The 12,672-nt window shown below is 53.4% G+C and overlaps 2 protein-coding genes across 2 annotated transcripts; both read left to right on the top strand.

Annotated features, from left to right (window-relative positions):
- The first annotated feature begins 81 nt into the window (after positions 1 to 81).
- Positions 82 to 2,950, top strand: TPI1 (triosephosphate isomerase 1). Its single transcript, XM_061365506.1, has 7 exons — positions 82 to 302; positions 997 to 1,120; positions 1,206 to 1,290; positions 1,419 to 1,551; positions 1,759 to 1,844; positions 2,041 to 2,128; positions 2,387 to 2,950. The coding sequence occupies exons 1-7, from the start codon at positions 191 to 193 to the stop codon at positions 2,503 to 2,505; spliced, it is 747 nt and encodes a 248-aa protein (XP_061221490.1). The 5' UTR covers positions 82 to 190; the 3' UTR covers positions 2,506 to 2,950.
- A 2,627-nt stretch (positions 2,951 to 5,577) lies between these two features.
- Positions 5,578 to 12,663, top strand: LRRC23 (leucine rich repeat containing 23). The gene is made up of 7 exons (XM_061365510.1): positions 5,578 to 5,817; positions 5,894 to 6,006; positions 7,233 to 7,486; positions 7,583 to 7,713; positions 11,098 to 11,234; positions 11,820 to 12,042; positions 12,312 to 12,663. The coding sequence occupies exons 1-7, from the start codon at positions 5,707 to 5,709 to the stop codon at positions 12,348 to 12,350; spliced, it is 1,008 nt and encodes a 335-aa protein (XP_061221494.1). The 5' UTR covers positions 5,578 to 5,706; the 3' UTR covers positions 12,351 to 12,663.
- Positions 12,664 to 12,672: the final 9 nt, after the last annotated feature.

Below are 12,672 nucleotides of genomic sequence, written 5' to 3'. Positions count from 1 at the left end.
GACGGGCACCAGGACCCGGGGCCGCACACAGCCGGGAGGGGGGGCGGAGCCTGTGGAGGGGGCGTGGTTTACGGAAGGGGGCGGGGCTTCAATCGCTGCCGGGCTATAACAGCGAGTCGGGTTCGCGGTGTGCCGCTGCCGCCGCTGACCTTCACGTTCGGTCCGGTCCCGGCTGCTGCCCGCTCCCGCCATGGCGCCCAGGAAGTTCTTCGTGGGGGGCAACTGGAAGATGAACGGCGACAAGAAGAGCCTGGGCGAGCTCATCCACACGCTGAACGGCGCCAAGCTCTCCGCCGACACCGGTGAGGGCGCGGCCGCACGTAGCGCACGTCCCGCGCGGCGCCTCACGGCCCGGCAGGGCCCGGCAAATGTCAGAGGGTGGCGGGGGCCTAAATATAACCGGTAGTGGGGCTAAATATACCCGAGAAACCGGATCCGGGACCGCGGCCCGGCGGGCACTGTGCGGGTCGCCTCTGGCTGCAATCCCGGGCTCCGGGAGCGGGGGGCCTGGTGCCGCCTCTGCCGTCCTTATGGGCCTCCCGCCTCGGCCTTGCCCAGCCCCGGTGCTGCCGGTCCCCTCTCCCAGCCGGAGCCAAGGAGCTCCTTGTTTCAGCCGAGCTGGGGCAGGCTGCGGGACCTTGCCCCGGCCTCACCGCCGCACCCGGTTACAAAGCGCGGCGCTGCCCTCCCCAGTTCTGCCGGGTCTGAGCAGCGGGGCGTGATTACGGCTCGATGTCTTAGCTAGGCCCTTCCCAAGGGACCGGTGTGAACCGGCAGCAGGGTACGGCCATGGGCCTGGTACCGTTTCTCTGCTCCCTTCCTGCTGTTGAGTCCTCACCTAGCGGGGCTGCTCCTGCTGCATGACGTCCCCACGTGTCAGCGAGGGCGGGATGAGCCTTCCCAAGAGCAGGGCAGGGAGGGATGAGCTTTTGGGGCTGGGATCCGGGTGCCTGCCCTTCGCCCATGTCAAGGGTAAGCACCGGCTTTGCCTTCCAGAGGTGGTTTGCGGAGCCCCCTCCATCTACCTTGACTTCGCCCGTCAGAAGCTCGATGCGAAGATTGGAGTCGCAGCACAGAACTGTTACAAGGTACCAAAGGGTGCTTTCACAGGAGAGATCAGGTGAGCCCCCACAGGAGGGTGAAGCCAGGGTGCCTCTGGGCCATGGGTTTCCTCCAGAGGTGTAAGCAGTCTCCTTTCTCCCCAGCCCAGCAATGATTAAAGATATTGGAGCCGCATGGGTGATCCTGGGCCACTCGGAGCGAAGGCATGTTTTTGGGGAGTCTGATGAGGTGAGTGACCCTGGAATGGAGAAATGGTTCAGATTGGAGGTGCCTGTGAAAGCTGGAGGGATGAGCAGTTACAATAAGGCTACAGGAATAGGTCTGACTTAGCTGCCTTGCTTCTTTTCCATGCCCAGTTGATTGGGCAGAAGGTGGCTCATGCATTAGCTGAAGGCCTTGGAGTCATTGCCTGCATTGGAGAGAAGCTGGATGAGAGAGAAGCTGGCATAACGGAGAAGGTGGTTTTTGAACAGACCAAGGCCATTGCTGGTAAGGGAAGAAAATAGCTACTTTTTACTGCTTTGGACTCTTGGGAAATGGCCATCCTAGCCTTCCTTGTAAGGCTTGCAGATACATTGCTGTCTGTTCACACACAACATTAATGTGATCATGTTAATGAAAGGCCTGTATGTTGCAGGAAGTTTTACCTTTTCCAGCATGTACTGTGCTCACCTATGCCTTCTCCCTCCTCTCCAGATAACGTGAAGGACTGGGGTAAAGTGGTTCTTGCCTATGAACCAGTCTGGGCTATCGGAACTGGTAAAACTGCAACTCCACAACAGGTATGAAGGGGAATGACTGGCAATAAATGGCCCACTGACCCTTCCCATTCAAGAGAGCTTCTTGAAGGTTCTCTCTAAAGAATAAAGATTTAGAGGATCTCTTAAGATTGTCTCCAAGAGTTTCTCCATTCTCTTTGGAAAGGAATGGTGTGTACAATGGCCAGCCCTCAGTGCAACCCTTTCTGTTCCATTGCAGGCTCAGGAAGTTCATGAGAAGCTGAGGGGATGGCTGAAAAGCCACGTGTCTGATGCTGTTGCTCAGTCAACTAGGATCATCTATGGAGGTAAATGACTCTGAAGCCTCTTTCCAGTGCAAGAAGCACTTTGTTTCTCTGCTTATTGCTGCAGTTGTACAGTATGCTCTGGTAGTGAGGAAACGAGCCTGTCAGAGCATGGAGAACCACTTACCAGTTTGTTTGGGTAAATGGGAGACAGTCTTGCTGTATGCATAGCGAGAGGTGGCTGGTACCTTGCAGATCTTACCCTGCCCCTGTTTTTTGGAGCTGGCCACATCTGACCTTAAAATACTGTTCCCTCCTCAGGTTCGGTCACTGGCAGCAACTGTAAAGAGCTGGCCTCTCAGCATGATGTGGATGGCTTCCTCGTTGGTGGAGCATCTCTCAAGCCCGAGTTTGTGGATATTATCAATGCCAGGCACTAAAGCAGCCGGTGAGGAACAGTCCCTTGTGATTAAGAGCAAGATACGGAAGCAAAAAGGGACCCTTCATTGCACACGTCTCTGTTGTGAGGCTTCCCCCCACCCACGGTCATTGTTGTAGCTGTGCTGCTAACCCCCCACACACCATGTTGGAGTCTTGTTAGTGGGGGCCTGTCTCAGCAGAGTCTTGACAGCCTCCTCTCTGTGTTGGCAAAACCCTTGGTTGCCTGTTGACCCACAGTCAACCTGGCCAGTACCTCCCCCTTTCTCTGCTGTGCTGCAGGGAGAGTGGGCCACTGGTGCTGGGGGAAGGAAGGAAGAAAGAACTCTACAGTCTCTTGCATCCTTCAGCTCCATCAGCAAGGAGCCTGTCAGCTTAGTCCCTTGTGAGATGTCTTAACTCACCCATGTCCCCTACTGAACAATAAATGAGAAAAGAAAAAGCAAAGGTGTGTCCTGGCTCTTGCTTGGAAGCACATGGGGACAAGGAGCGTGCAGAACTTTATAGAACTTGCTACTTGTGAAGGTACCTGCTTCCAGGCCAGGTAGTGGGGGTTTGGTGGCCTTTTCTTTGAGGGCCCACCATTGCTGCAGTGGGCATCGCACAGGTTCAACCTGCTATTATAGGCTTGATCTGTTACTATAGGCTTCACCTGCAGCATGCCCTGAGTATCTTCTGCCATGTTACAGCACCTCTTTGAGCCTGTAGTCATTTGTGTGCATCTTTCCTACATCTCTTTATTCCAGCACTTGCCTGTCACTCTCATGCCTGCTCTTTGCCTGTGACAACCGATGATTGACATTGCTGCTCATTAAATGCAGAGCAGTGCAGCGCCCTCTCCGTGCAGGGAAAGATTTTCAGGCCATGGGATGAGGCTGTGCTTGCTGTATCAGAAAGCAGGGCTAGCTGTTTCTCCCCAGCTGCTGCACCAGCTAGGCGGCCTTTAGCTAAAGGTAACGAGAAAGGAAGTGTCTCACAAGGAGGAGCTTCGCAGTGGGATGGTGCACCCTTGGGCGCTGAGGGGCAGTGCCCCTGGTCGGAAGCAGACGTGTGGAAGGGCTGGCAGCGCACAGGGGAGGAGCAGGGGCCGGCGCGGGCGGTGGCCGGTGCTGGGGCGCCCTCAGGCGGCCGCGGGGCCCTGCGCCGGCTGCGCGATGGAGGGAGGATGGAGCACCGGGACCGGCTGCAGCTCCGCGCTCTGTGCCCGCCGCGCCACGGAGCCCAGGGCGGGACCTACATAGGGAAAACAGGATGGGAGCCGCGCATCGATCTTGATGGTGTGCCGAGAACACAGAGGCGTAAAAGCGTTCCTTTAATGAGGAGTAAACTCATGGACAGTAATTTATGCATTAGCAGGAATGAAAGATTTTGGTTTGTTTCGGTTTTGTCTGCTTTCTGGCAAGGCCACGGCTCTGTGGAGTGGGAATACTGCCAGATCCTCACTGCAGAGGTGGTTGGATCCTGAACGGGGTTTCTGTTGGGAAAAATGCATTATGCCTGATGTGACACAGCCTGAGGGAGGCTGCTGTAGCTCCATGTCATCAGCCCCAAACAGTAGCCAGGCTGCAGTTGTATTCCCAGTAGTCACACACACAGAAGCACACATATACACCACTTCAACATCTGTACATGGATGGACACACAGAGCTCCCTCACACAAACACAGCACACAGCATAGAAGAGGCCAGCGCTGGGGAACACTGAGCGGTGACACTGGAAGAGCCTGAGGCTCATGTCTGATGGTTGTGTCCAGCTGAGCTTGGACCAGCTTATCTAACACGGACATTACCCAGGGGCTGCAGAGAGGCAAAGTGCACTGGAGGGAAAGGGAGCAGGGCCTTGGACTTTGGTACTAACCACAAAACACCCGGCTCTGCTTGTTCAGACACAGGGGGCACAGCCCCGCAGGCACTGATGGCATCCGCAGGCACTGATGGCACCCACGGGCACTGCAGCCTCAGTCCTCCCCAGCCTGGAGAAGAGGCCTGAAGCAGCCTCACCACAGCGGGTCAGGACACTGTGCCCCAAAAGGCACTTCCAGGCATCTGAGCAGACACGTCATGGGAGGTTCCATGCAGAGCCTCATTGTGCTCCACATGTTAATTAAGCATTTACCAGGGGGAATGAATGTCTTTCCACACAGATTATTTGCTGTATGAGTGACCACAAACATGTGCAGCCCAGCCTAGTTTTGAAGCCAGTCCCAGTCTGAGGTGGGCAGGACAACCTCCAGCAGTCTCTTCCCACTGAAAGGATCCTTCAGTTCTCTGGATATTCTTCTGATAATTGCGGACATCACCCAGCAAGGAAGGGCCAAGGGCACTTGGGAGAGTAGAGCAGGATCACGAAAGATCCTGGAAAGCAGCTTTTTACAAGGGCATAAAATGACAAGGGGAATGGCTTTAACCGGCCAGAGGGGAGACTGAGATCAGCTCTTAGGCAGAAGCTCTTCCCTGTGAGGGTGCTGAGGCGCTGGCACAGGGTGCCCAGAGAAGCTGTGGCTGCCCCATCCCTGGCAGTGTTCAAGGCCAGGCTGGACACAGGGGCTTGGAGCAGCCTGCTCTAGTGGAAGGTGGCAGGGGGCTGGAACTGGATGAGCTTTAAGGTCCCTCCCAACCCAAACCATTCCATGATTCTATATTCTGTGAAAGTGCTTCTAATGAAGGTGAGCCATACTCTGAGCTTTCCACGTGGAATACAATACCAAAATGACCAGCTCTTGCAGGCAGAGCAGCCAGCTAACACAAGCAGTCAGCTGGGCGGAGCATTACCAGCAGGGTAGTGAATAAAGACGCCACTTGAAGCATAGATGGCAGGCGCAGGGCAAACCAGCAGCACCCGCCTTGCTGCAGGACGCCGAGCGTTAGCTGCGGGATGCGCTAACCGGAACGCTGCCCGTGCGGCTCGAGAAGCCTCTTTTTGGGGTGTTACTCAGAGCTGACGAGGCTCCGTTCCTACATGCGCTGCCCGCAGCGGCAGCAAGGGCCGGGCTAAGGGCGCAGGGTAACGCTGAGGGATAAGGGGCGCCCTGCCCGGAGGCCCCGGCTGGGAGCAGCAGGCCCTGCCCTGGGGCTGTCGCTCAGCGCGGTTGCTATGGCAGCGAATGCGGGTCCCGCCTGCCCGGTTTCCATGGCAACGGCACGCCGCGGCCCGCGCAGCCTGAGGGAGCTGCCTCAGCGCGGCAGGGAGCGGGGCCGGTGAGGATGGAGGACGAGGAGCTGGAGGAGGAGGAGGAGAAGGAGGGGGGGGAGGAAGAAGAGGAAGAGGAGAAGGAGGAGGAGGAAGAAGCAGCAGAGGAGGAGGAACAGGAGCAGGTGAGGGAGGGGGCTTCAGCAACCCCTGGCCCCGGCTAGGCCGGCGCTGGTGGTGAGCTCTCTCCTTCTCTCCCAGGCGCCGGCTCCGTGTCCCCTGACGGAGGAGGTTCTGAAGGAGGGTCTCTCTCTCCTCTGTAAGACCAGCAACGGCCTGGCCCACGCCTATGTCAAATTTGAAGCCAAATCCAAGTGAGTGTGCAACATCTGCCCCGGGAGAGGCGTGGGATGGTTTGCGTTGGAAAGGACCTTAAAGCTCATCCAGTTCCAACCCCCTGCCACGGACAGGGACACCTTCCACTACAGCAGGTTGCTCTAAGCCCCTGTGTCCAACCTGGCCTTGAACACTGCCAGGGATGGGGCAGCCACAGCTTCTCTGGGCACCCTGTGCCAGCGCCTCGGCACCCTCACAGGGAAGAGCTTTATGATGTCTCATCTCAGTCTCCCCTCTGTCAGGTTAAAGCCATTCCCCCTTGTCCTGTCCCTATAGGCCCTTGTCCAAAGCCCCTTTCCAGGTTCCTTGTAGCACCTTTAGGCACTGGAAGCTGCTCTAAGGTCTCCCTTCTCTTCTCCAGGCCTCTCTCCTCAGCCTGTGTTCATAGGAGAGAAAGCCTCCTTGCCAGTCATCTCTGTAGCCACAGAGCAGTTGTGCTGGGAGGTCACTGGTGATGGGCTGTGTGGGGCAGGATTGTTTCCAGGCCATGTTTTCCAGCCATCTGGCTTCCAGTCTGCACTTCAGCATAGCTTGTACCTCCTCCACCCTGAGCTGGGGGCTGCCTCCACCATGGCCAGGTGCATTGGTGGGAACATCCACGTCCCCCTTCACTGAGGGGAGCCTGCCCTCAGTGTGGTCTCCTAAGGGGACCCAAAGATGGTGACGTCCCCACAGTCACTTTGAGAAATAGCCATGAAGTATCTCTGCTGTTAACTGCTAACCTTAAGGTGTGCACTTAAATACAGTGTCACAATGGCCTTGGGACAATTTGGAGCCTCAGCCCTATCAGTATACCCTAGATTTAACTAACAGGCCTCAGTCACAGTGTGTCTTTCAGCACCCTCATAGGTATCTCAATCAGCTTTTTCCCACTTGGAAAGTCCTTCCACAAGTTCCTTGGTGTTGCCACTGCTGCCTAACAGACACCCTTCTCCCCCAACTTAACTTCTCTGCTCTGGTTCTGCCCCCTCCTAACAGCTACAATTCAATGGCAGCAAGTACTCCATGTGCTGGGAAAGTGGGTCTGATCTTAACCATTCAGCCTTTACAGACTATTTTAGCCTGTCCCTATCACCTGCCTGTTTCTTCCTTCTCTCCATCAAGCCTTCCCAGGACAGCAGGGAAGGGGGAGAGGAGGATGCCCTCCCTCCACCAGCTGTAAACTAGTGGCAGGGGGAACTATGAGGGATACTTCCTCCCACAGGAACTTGACAGACATCAGCCTCCTCGAAAGCTTCGTTCACCTGCGGTACGTGGATTTGTCGGAGAACAAGCTGCAGGATTTGGCTCCCCTGAGCAGCCTAACGCACCTGCTCTGGCTGAAGGTGGATGGGAACCTGCTGAGCAGTGCCTGCATGCAGGAGCTGCCTTACCTTCAGGTCATCAGCTTTGCTCGCAACCGCATCGAGGGCATGGAGGGCATTACTCACCCCCGCTTAGCCAACCTCAGCATAAAAGGTGATAAAGACCCCTCTCCTCCTTCTTGTGCCCACAGGACACTCTCTTCAGGTGGGATTAATTCTCTCATTGTTTCCTTTTTCCTCTGACGCTCAGAAAATAAAATCCAGACAGCGCTGGGCCTGAGCCATGACCAATTGTTCAGCCTACAAATCCTGGAGCTGCGAGGAAACAAGCTAAAGAGCACAGCAGGGCTCAGTCTTCCCAAGCTCAAGACCCTCTACCTGGTAAGGGATCAGCCACCCTGGGGAGTGGGACAGAGCTGCTTCGGAGCCTGGAACCTCCAGACCATGTGAGGAAGGGATGCCCTTCAAAGCAGCACAAATTGTGTGCTAGTGCAATCATTTCAATCTTCTCAGCCCGAGCAAGGAACAGATTTCAGATTGCTAAAGAGACAAAACCGCTTATTTTGGGGTAGCTCCTCACTGTCTGCCCAGACAGCATGGAAGGAGTAGCCACTGACCAGTACTAGCTCTGCAAACAGCAGAGGAGAGTTCAGTGTGTCAGGTTCTCCACTCCGGTGGGTATTCTCTTCTGGCAGTGTTAGGCAAGCCTGTATTCCTTGTGCCCTGAGACCCCCAGAGGCCCGTGGGGAAAGCAACAGGTTTGCTCTGGGTGACAGGGGGAGGTGATGCCTCTTTCTCCTCTCTGATGGGCCTAATCAAATACTAGTTTAAAACCAGTACGGTTATATGATTCACACCTTCAGCTGCCAAAAGGAAACTGGTTAAACATTGCAGTGAAACTAAGACAGGAAGAGCAATTTCCTAACATCATAAACTATTGCTTCAGAGAACACTTACTCCTAGAGACGCGAGTGAAGAAAGTAGGCATAGCTTAGTTCCATGCATCATACAGTGTTACAGCTTGCAAAGGCTAGATAGAGTGTCCTGAGTCACTACCGCTTAAAAAGCAATTACAGATTCTAAAGGCTTTTAGAATCAAGACTCCCTGTCAGAAAACACTGAGGAGGTGGCTTGCTAAGATTGCCTCCAATTTTCTGGTGGAAAGCTGAGATTTTAGGACTAGAGGTGCTCAAAGGAGGGATGAATTGGGTAAGTCACTAGATACAGGGCAGCATTTCAACGTGAAAACAGTGACTTTAGTGAATGATTGAAGGGAAGCAAACACAGCACAGGGCCTACAAGAAATCTGGTGAGGGACTTTTGCCAAGCGCCTGACGAGACAGGACAAGGGGGAATGGCTTTAAACTGACAGAGGGGAGGTTGAAATGAATGAGCTCTTAGGCAGAAGTTCTCCCCTGTGAGGGTGCTGAGGCACTGGCACAGGGTGCCCAGAGAAGCTGTGGCTGCCCCATCCCTGGCAGTGTTAAGGCCAGGCTGGATGGGGCTTTAGAGCAACCTGGTCTAGTGGAAGGTGTTCCTGCCCGTGGCAGGGGGTTGGAACTGGATGAGCTTTAAGGTTCCTTCCAATCCAAATCATTCCATGATTCTATGAGTCTATGATGCCATGATTTAAAGGTTATGGCATGACTGAGGGATTTCTGAGCTGCATATGTGAAGCAGCCAAATTGCAAGATGTGATTATTAAAACAAGAATGACTAATTTCTCAGGAATCTTTGGGGCTTGAATTTGCCTCCCATGTCCACGTGCTCATTATATCATTCTGGAGGGAGCTTTCTCTCCAGGAGATACTTTGCTTTCTGTATAAAGATTTCAGTATTACCTGAGCCATGGGTAGATGTAGGTGATGCCTCAAGGGCAGGGTTCAAGACAAAGGGTTCAGCTTAAAGGAATGGAACCAAATGTGGTTAATGTATGACATAGTTGCAGATGAAAGGGAGCACTAATAAAGTTATACCTACTAGCAGGAAGACTATGAGCTGGCTGTGTTCCATTGGGACAGTTTGAGGATCACTGCTCCCTGTCAGAGCCCTGTCAGCAGGGCTGTTAGCTCCCAGCCACTGCAGCAGTGGTGACAACAATCAGATAGAGTAAGGCCAGGGATGCAGGAAGTGGGGAGGCAACCACGGGCAACACATTCTAGTAGCTTTCCATGAGAAATGGTGGTATCACATCTACGTGAAGAACTGGTATCTAAGCTATGGTGATGTGATCACTCAAAGGTGTCATAAGGAATGTTAGTTGATGTAGGGAAAAAACCCCAACAACCTAACCCTGAAAAAAGCCTTTTCTGCATTGCCCTGTTAGTGCTTATAGGGCCAGAGCTGTTAAAACTATCCACACTGAAGTTATGAAGAAAATGAGAGTGTCAGGAGGTTATTAGTCATCTTACAGAGCAGGGGTCTGTGAGCTCCCTTTCCTGTTTCCCACACTGGCTCCTGACATGCTCTGAGGTTGAGTGTATTAATACTTCCTGTTGTTAGATCTGTTCACACAACCTTCACTTGTATCTCCAACCTTCTTCTTTTTGTCCCTGTGTTACTCTCTTTATTTGGCCCAGCTGGTCCAGACTCTCCTTTGTCCAGTTTCCATCAAAATCCTCCTTTTCTACAAAGTGCTCTTTTCCTGAGTGACCCAGCCCTAAACTGTTCTCCTACCCCACCAGTTCAGCATGTGCCCCTTTCACTAGTCTTGGCCCCTGGCCACGTCACTGCCTGGGTACCAACAAAGCTCAGGGAGCACATCAGGACCTCTCTCCCTGCTTCCTGCCCAGGTATCCGTGTGCTTAGAGACTGCAGCCTCAACCGCAAGCGAATCCCCCCTGCTCAGGCTGAAGAATGCAGAGGGGTGGTTGCACTTACCAAGGGTGTTCCAAACGGGGCTGCACAAGGGGTTGAACTGCCTGAGCTAGCTGGGTGCTGGCACTGCGCTGAGCTAGGCCAGGAGACCTCTAGTGGCCTTTTCCAGCCGAAACCCTGCTGTGAAACTGGCTGAAATTCAGAGCTTCCTAGAACCCTCTCGGTTAGAAAACACTTTTAATATCACTGAGCTCAGCCATCAGCCCAGCACTTTGTACGTCCCTGTCTCATAACTCGCATCACAATGAAGTGAATGAAATTCAGTGATGGGAATGTTGGACTTCCTGCCATAAGATTGTCAGATTTGTTGCAAGAAGGTGCGCCTATGGGTTGAGAACAACAATTATACCTGGAAAAGTTTAAACCAACCACCATGCCTGCAACCTCTCTCAGGAACACGCAGCCTGCTTCTGTTTCTGCTCCTAGAGGAGAGGAGGAGACTTCTTTGTAGTAGGTCCCTGGACTACATGGAGTAACTAAGTAACTGAGAGAGGCTGGTTATTCATCCTTTAAATACACTTGTTTTAGGCTTAGGTCCATCCTTTCCCCTCCACACTGTTTCTCTGTGGCCTTAGGGACTCAGATTTGGCACTGCCGTGGAAGGGGGTGCTGTGCTGGCAGCAGCATGTTCACCTGGCATGGCTTTGTCTCTGTCCCCAAGTGCTGCTATAGGAAACACTTTTCCAGTAAACTTTTGGTCCTTCGATTTGAATACTTAGAAACCATTTGGCCAAGACCCCGAGCAACCCAATCTGGCTTCAGAAAAGGCTGTGTTATGAGTGGCAGGGATTCTGAACAGTAGAAAGAGCTTTAAAGGCCAGAAATAACTGCTGTTCCCTCTCGTGTGTCCCCTTTTTCCTTCCCTCTTCCTGCCTCCCCGGTGCTCAGGCCCAGAACACCATTTCAAGCCTTGAAGGCCTTGAGGGGCTGGAGCAGCTGGCAACTCTGCACCTGCGTGACAACCAGCTCGAGACCCTGGATGGATTCTCTAGTAGTATGAAGTGTCTGCAGTACCTCAACCTACGGTGAGTCCTCCCTGATCTGATGGGGACCAGAGACCCCTTCATCAGGCTGTATTCCTATTTAGGTCTTTAGGATTTTCTGGTTTCTTTGGAAGTTGAAGAGCTGATGGGGATAGATTGACCTTTACTGTCCTACTGGTGTTCAGCATTTGGCTGTTGAGGTTTATAACAGCCAGGGCCTTTCCTGGGCTTCTCAGAAAGGATCTGCCTCTCAGTCACTCTCACACCCCACCTCATGCTTCCTATTCCTTGCCATAGCTCCCCTGTATCCCTCTCAGCATGTTCTCTGTGTCCTGGACATGAGTGAAGTGCCATTTACTTCTTGGTATTTGCCATACGGGGTGATGGTGATACCACACAACTCAGTGGACTGTCAGAGCACAGAGACATCCAGAGGTGTGCTTTTTGTCCCTCGGTCTGAGGAGCTGCAGGCAGATCTGTATTGTAGGTTACAGGTCTGTGATCTAAAGTCTACAGTCTATCACGTTGACAAGTCTTACTTTGTCTGTCTTGTCACCCTACTGTTCCAAAGGGATCTCACTACTTGCACGTCTCTTTGCCCTGCTCTCTGTGCTTCCTCTTCTCCAGGAACAACGGGATTAGTAGCCTTCAGGAGGTGGCAAAACTGCAGGTCCTGCCCATGCTGCAGGCACTGGTGCTGTTGGACAATCCATGCTGTGAGGAGACTGATTACCGGCTGGAGGTCCTGGCCCTGCTGCCACACCTGCAGCGCCTGGACAAGGACGTAGTTGAGCACGAGGAGAGAGCAGAGGCAAAAGAAATCTGTCACAGAAGGCAGAAAGAAGAAAAGGTGAGACCAGCATAGCCAGAGGAAGGAGGTGAAGGGAAAGAGAGAGGATCAGACATGCTGATGAAGACTCCTTCTCTAGATTACATGAGGAGAAGGCTGAGGGAGGTCAGTCCCAAGGGCAAAGACAGTCGGAAACAGAGACCAGGCTTCACAACCTGATTGTGATGGCCAGCATCACAACCCTCTGGCCACCCCCATCCCCACTAGCAGGAGTGGTGAAAGGAATTCTGGCATGGAGTCATTTAACTCGTCCCTCTTTTCTTCTTCAGGAAATGGAGAGATCAGGGCAGGGTGATGCGACTGAGTGACCCTGGTTTTAACACCTGTACCCAGAGCCAGTCTAAGTTTGGAGATGCCTTCCCCCACATGTGCAGTTGTAGGTACCAGACCCACCCTCACCTCGGCTTGCCTCCGGAGAAGAAAACAGGAGGGCTGCTCACCCTGGTCCTGGAAGCTGCTCTGAGGTACTGCAGTGGGCTTTTGCGGTCACTGCATTCATGTGCCTTTTCCTCAGTAGGCCTGAGAGGGAAAAGGGAAAAGTTACAGGTTCTGTGGTTCAACTTATGCCTCCCCAAAATCTTACATTTTCTAATTTGAATAAAAATAATTAATGAGCCTGGAGTGCCTGGA

Source organism: Neopsephotus bourkii, unplaced genomic scaffold, assembly GCF_033783945.1.
Source record: "Neopsephotus bourkii isolate Nb327-2 ecotype Australia unplaced genomic scaffold, CSIRO-AGI_Nbou_v1 NB_1287, whole genome shotgun sequence".
NCBI classification, from domain to species: domain Eukaryota; kingdom Metazoa; phylum Chordata; class Aves; order Psittaciformes; family Psittacidae; genus Neopsephotus; species Neopsephotus bourkii.
The sequence above is the reverse complement of the archived record's forward strand: the minus strand, read 5'-3'. Positions and strand labels throughout refer to the sequence as shown.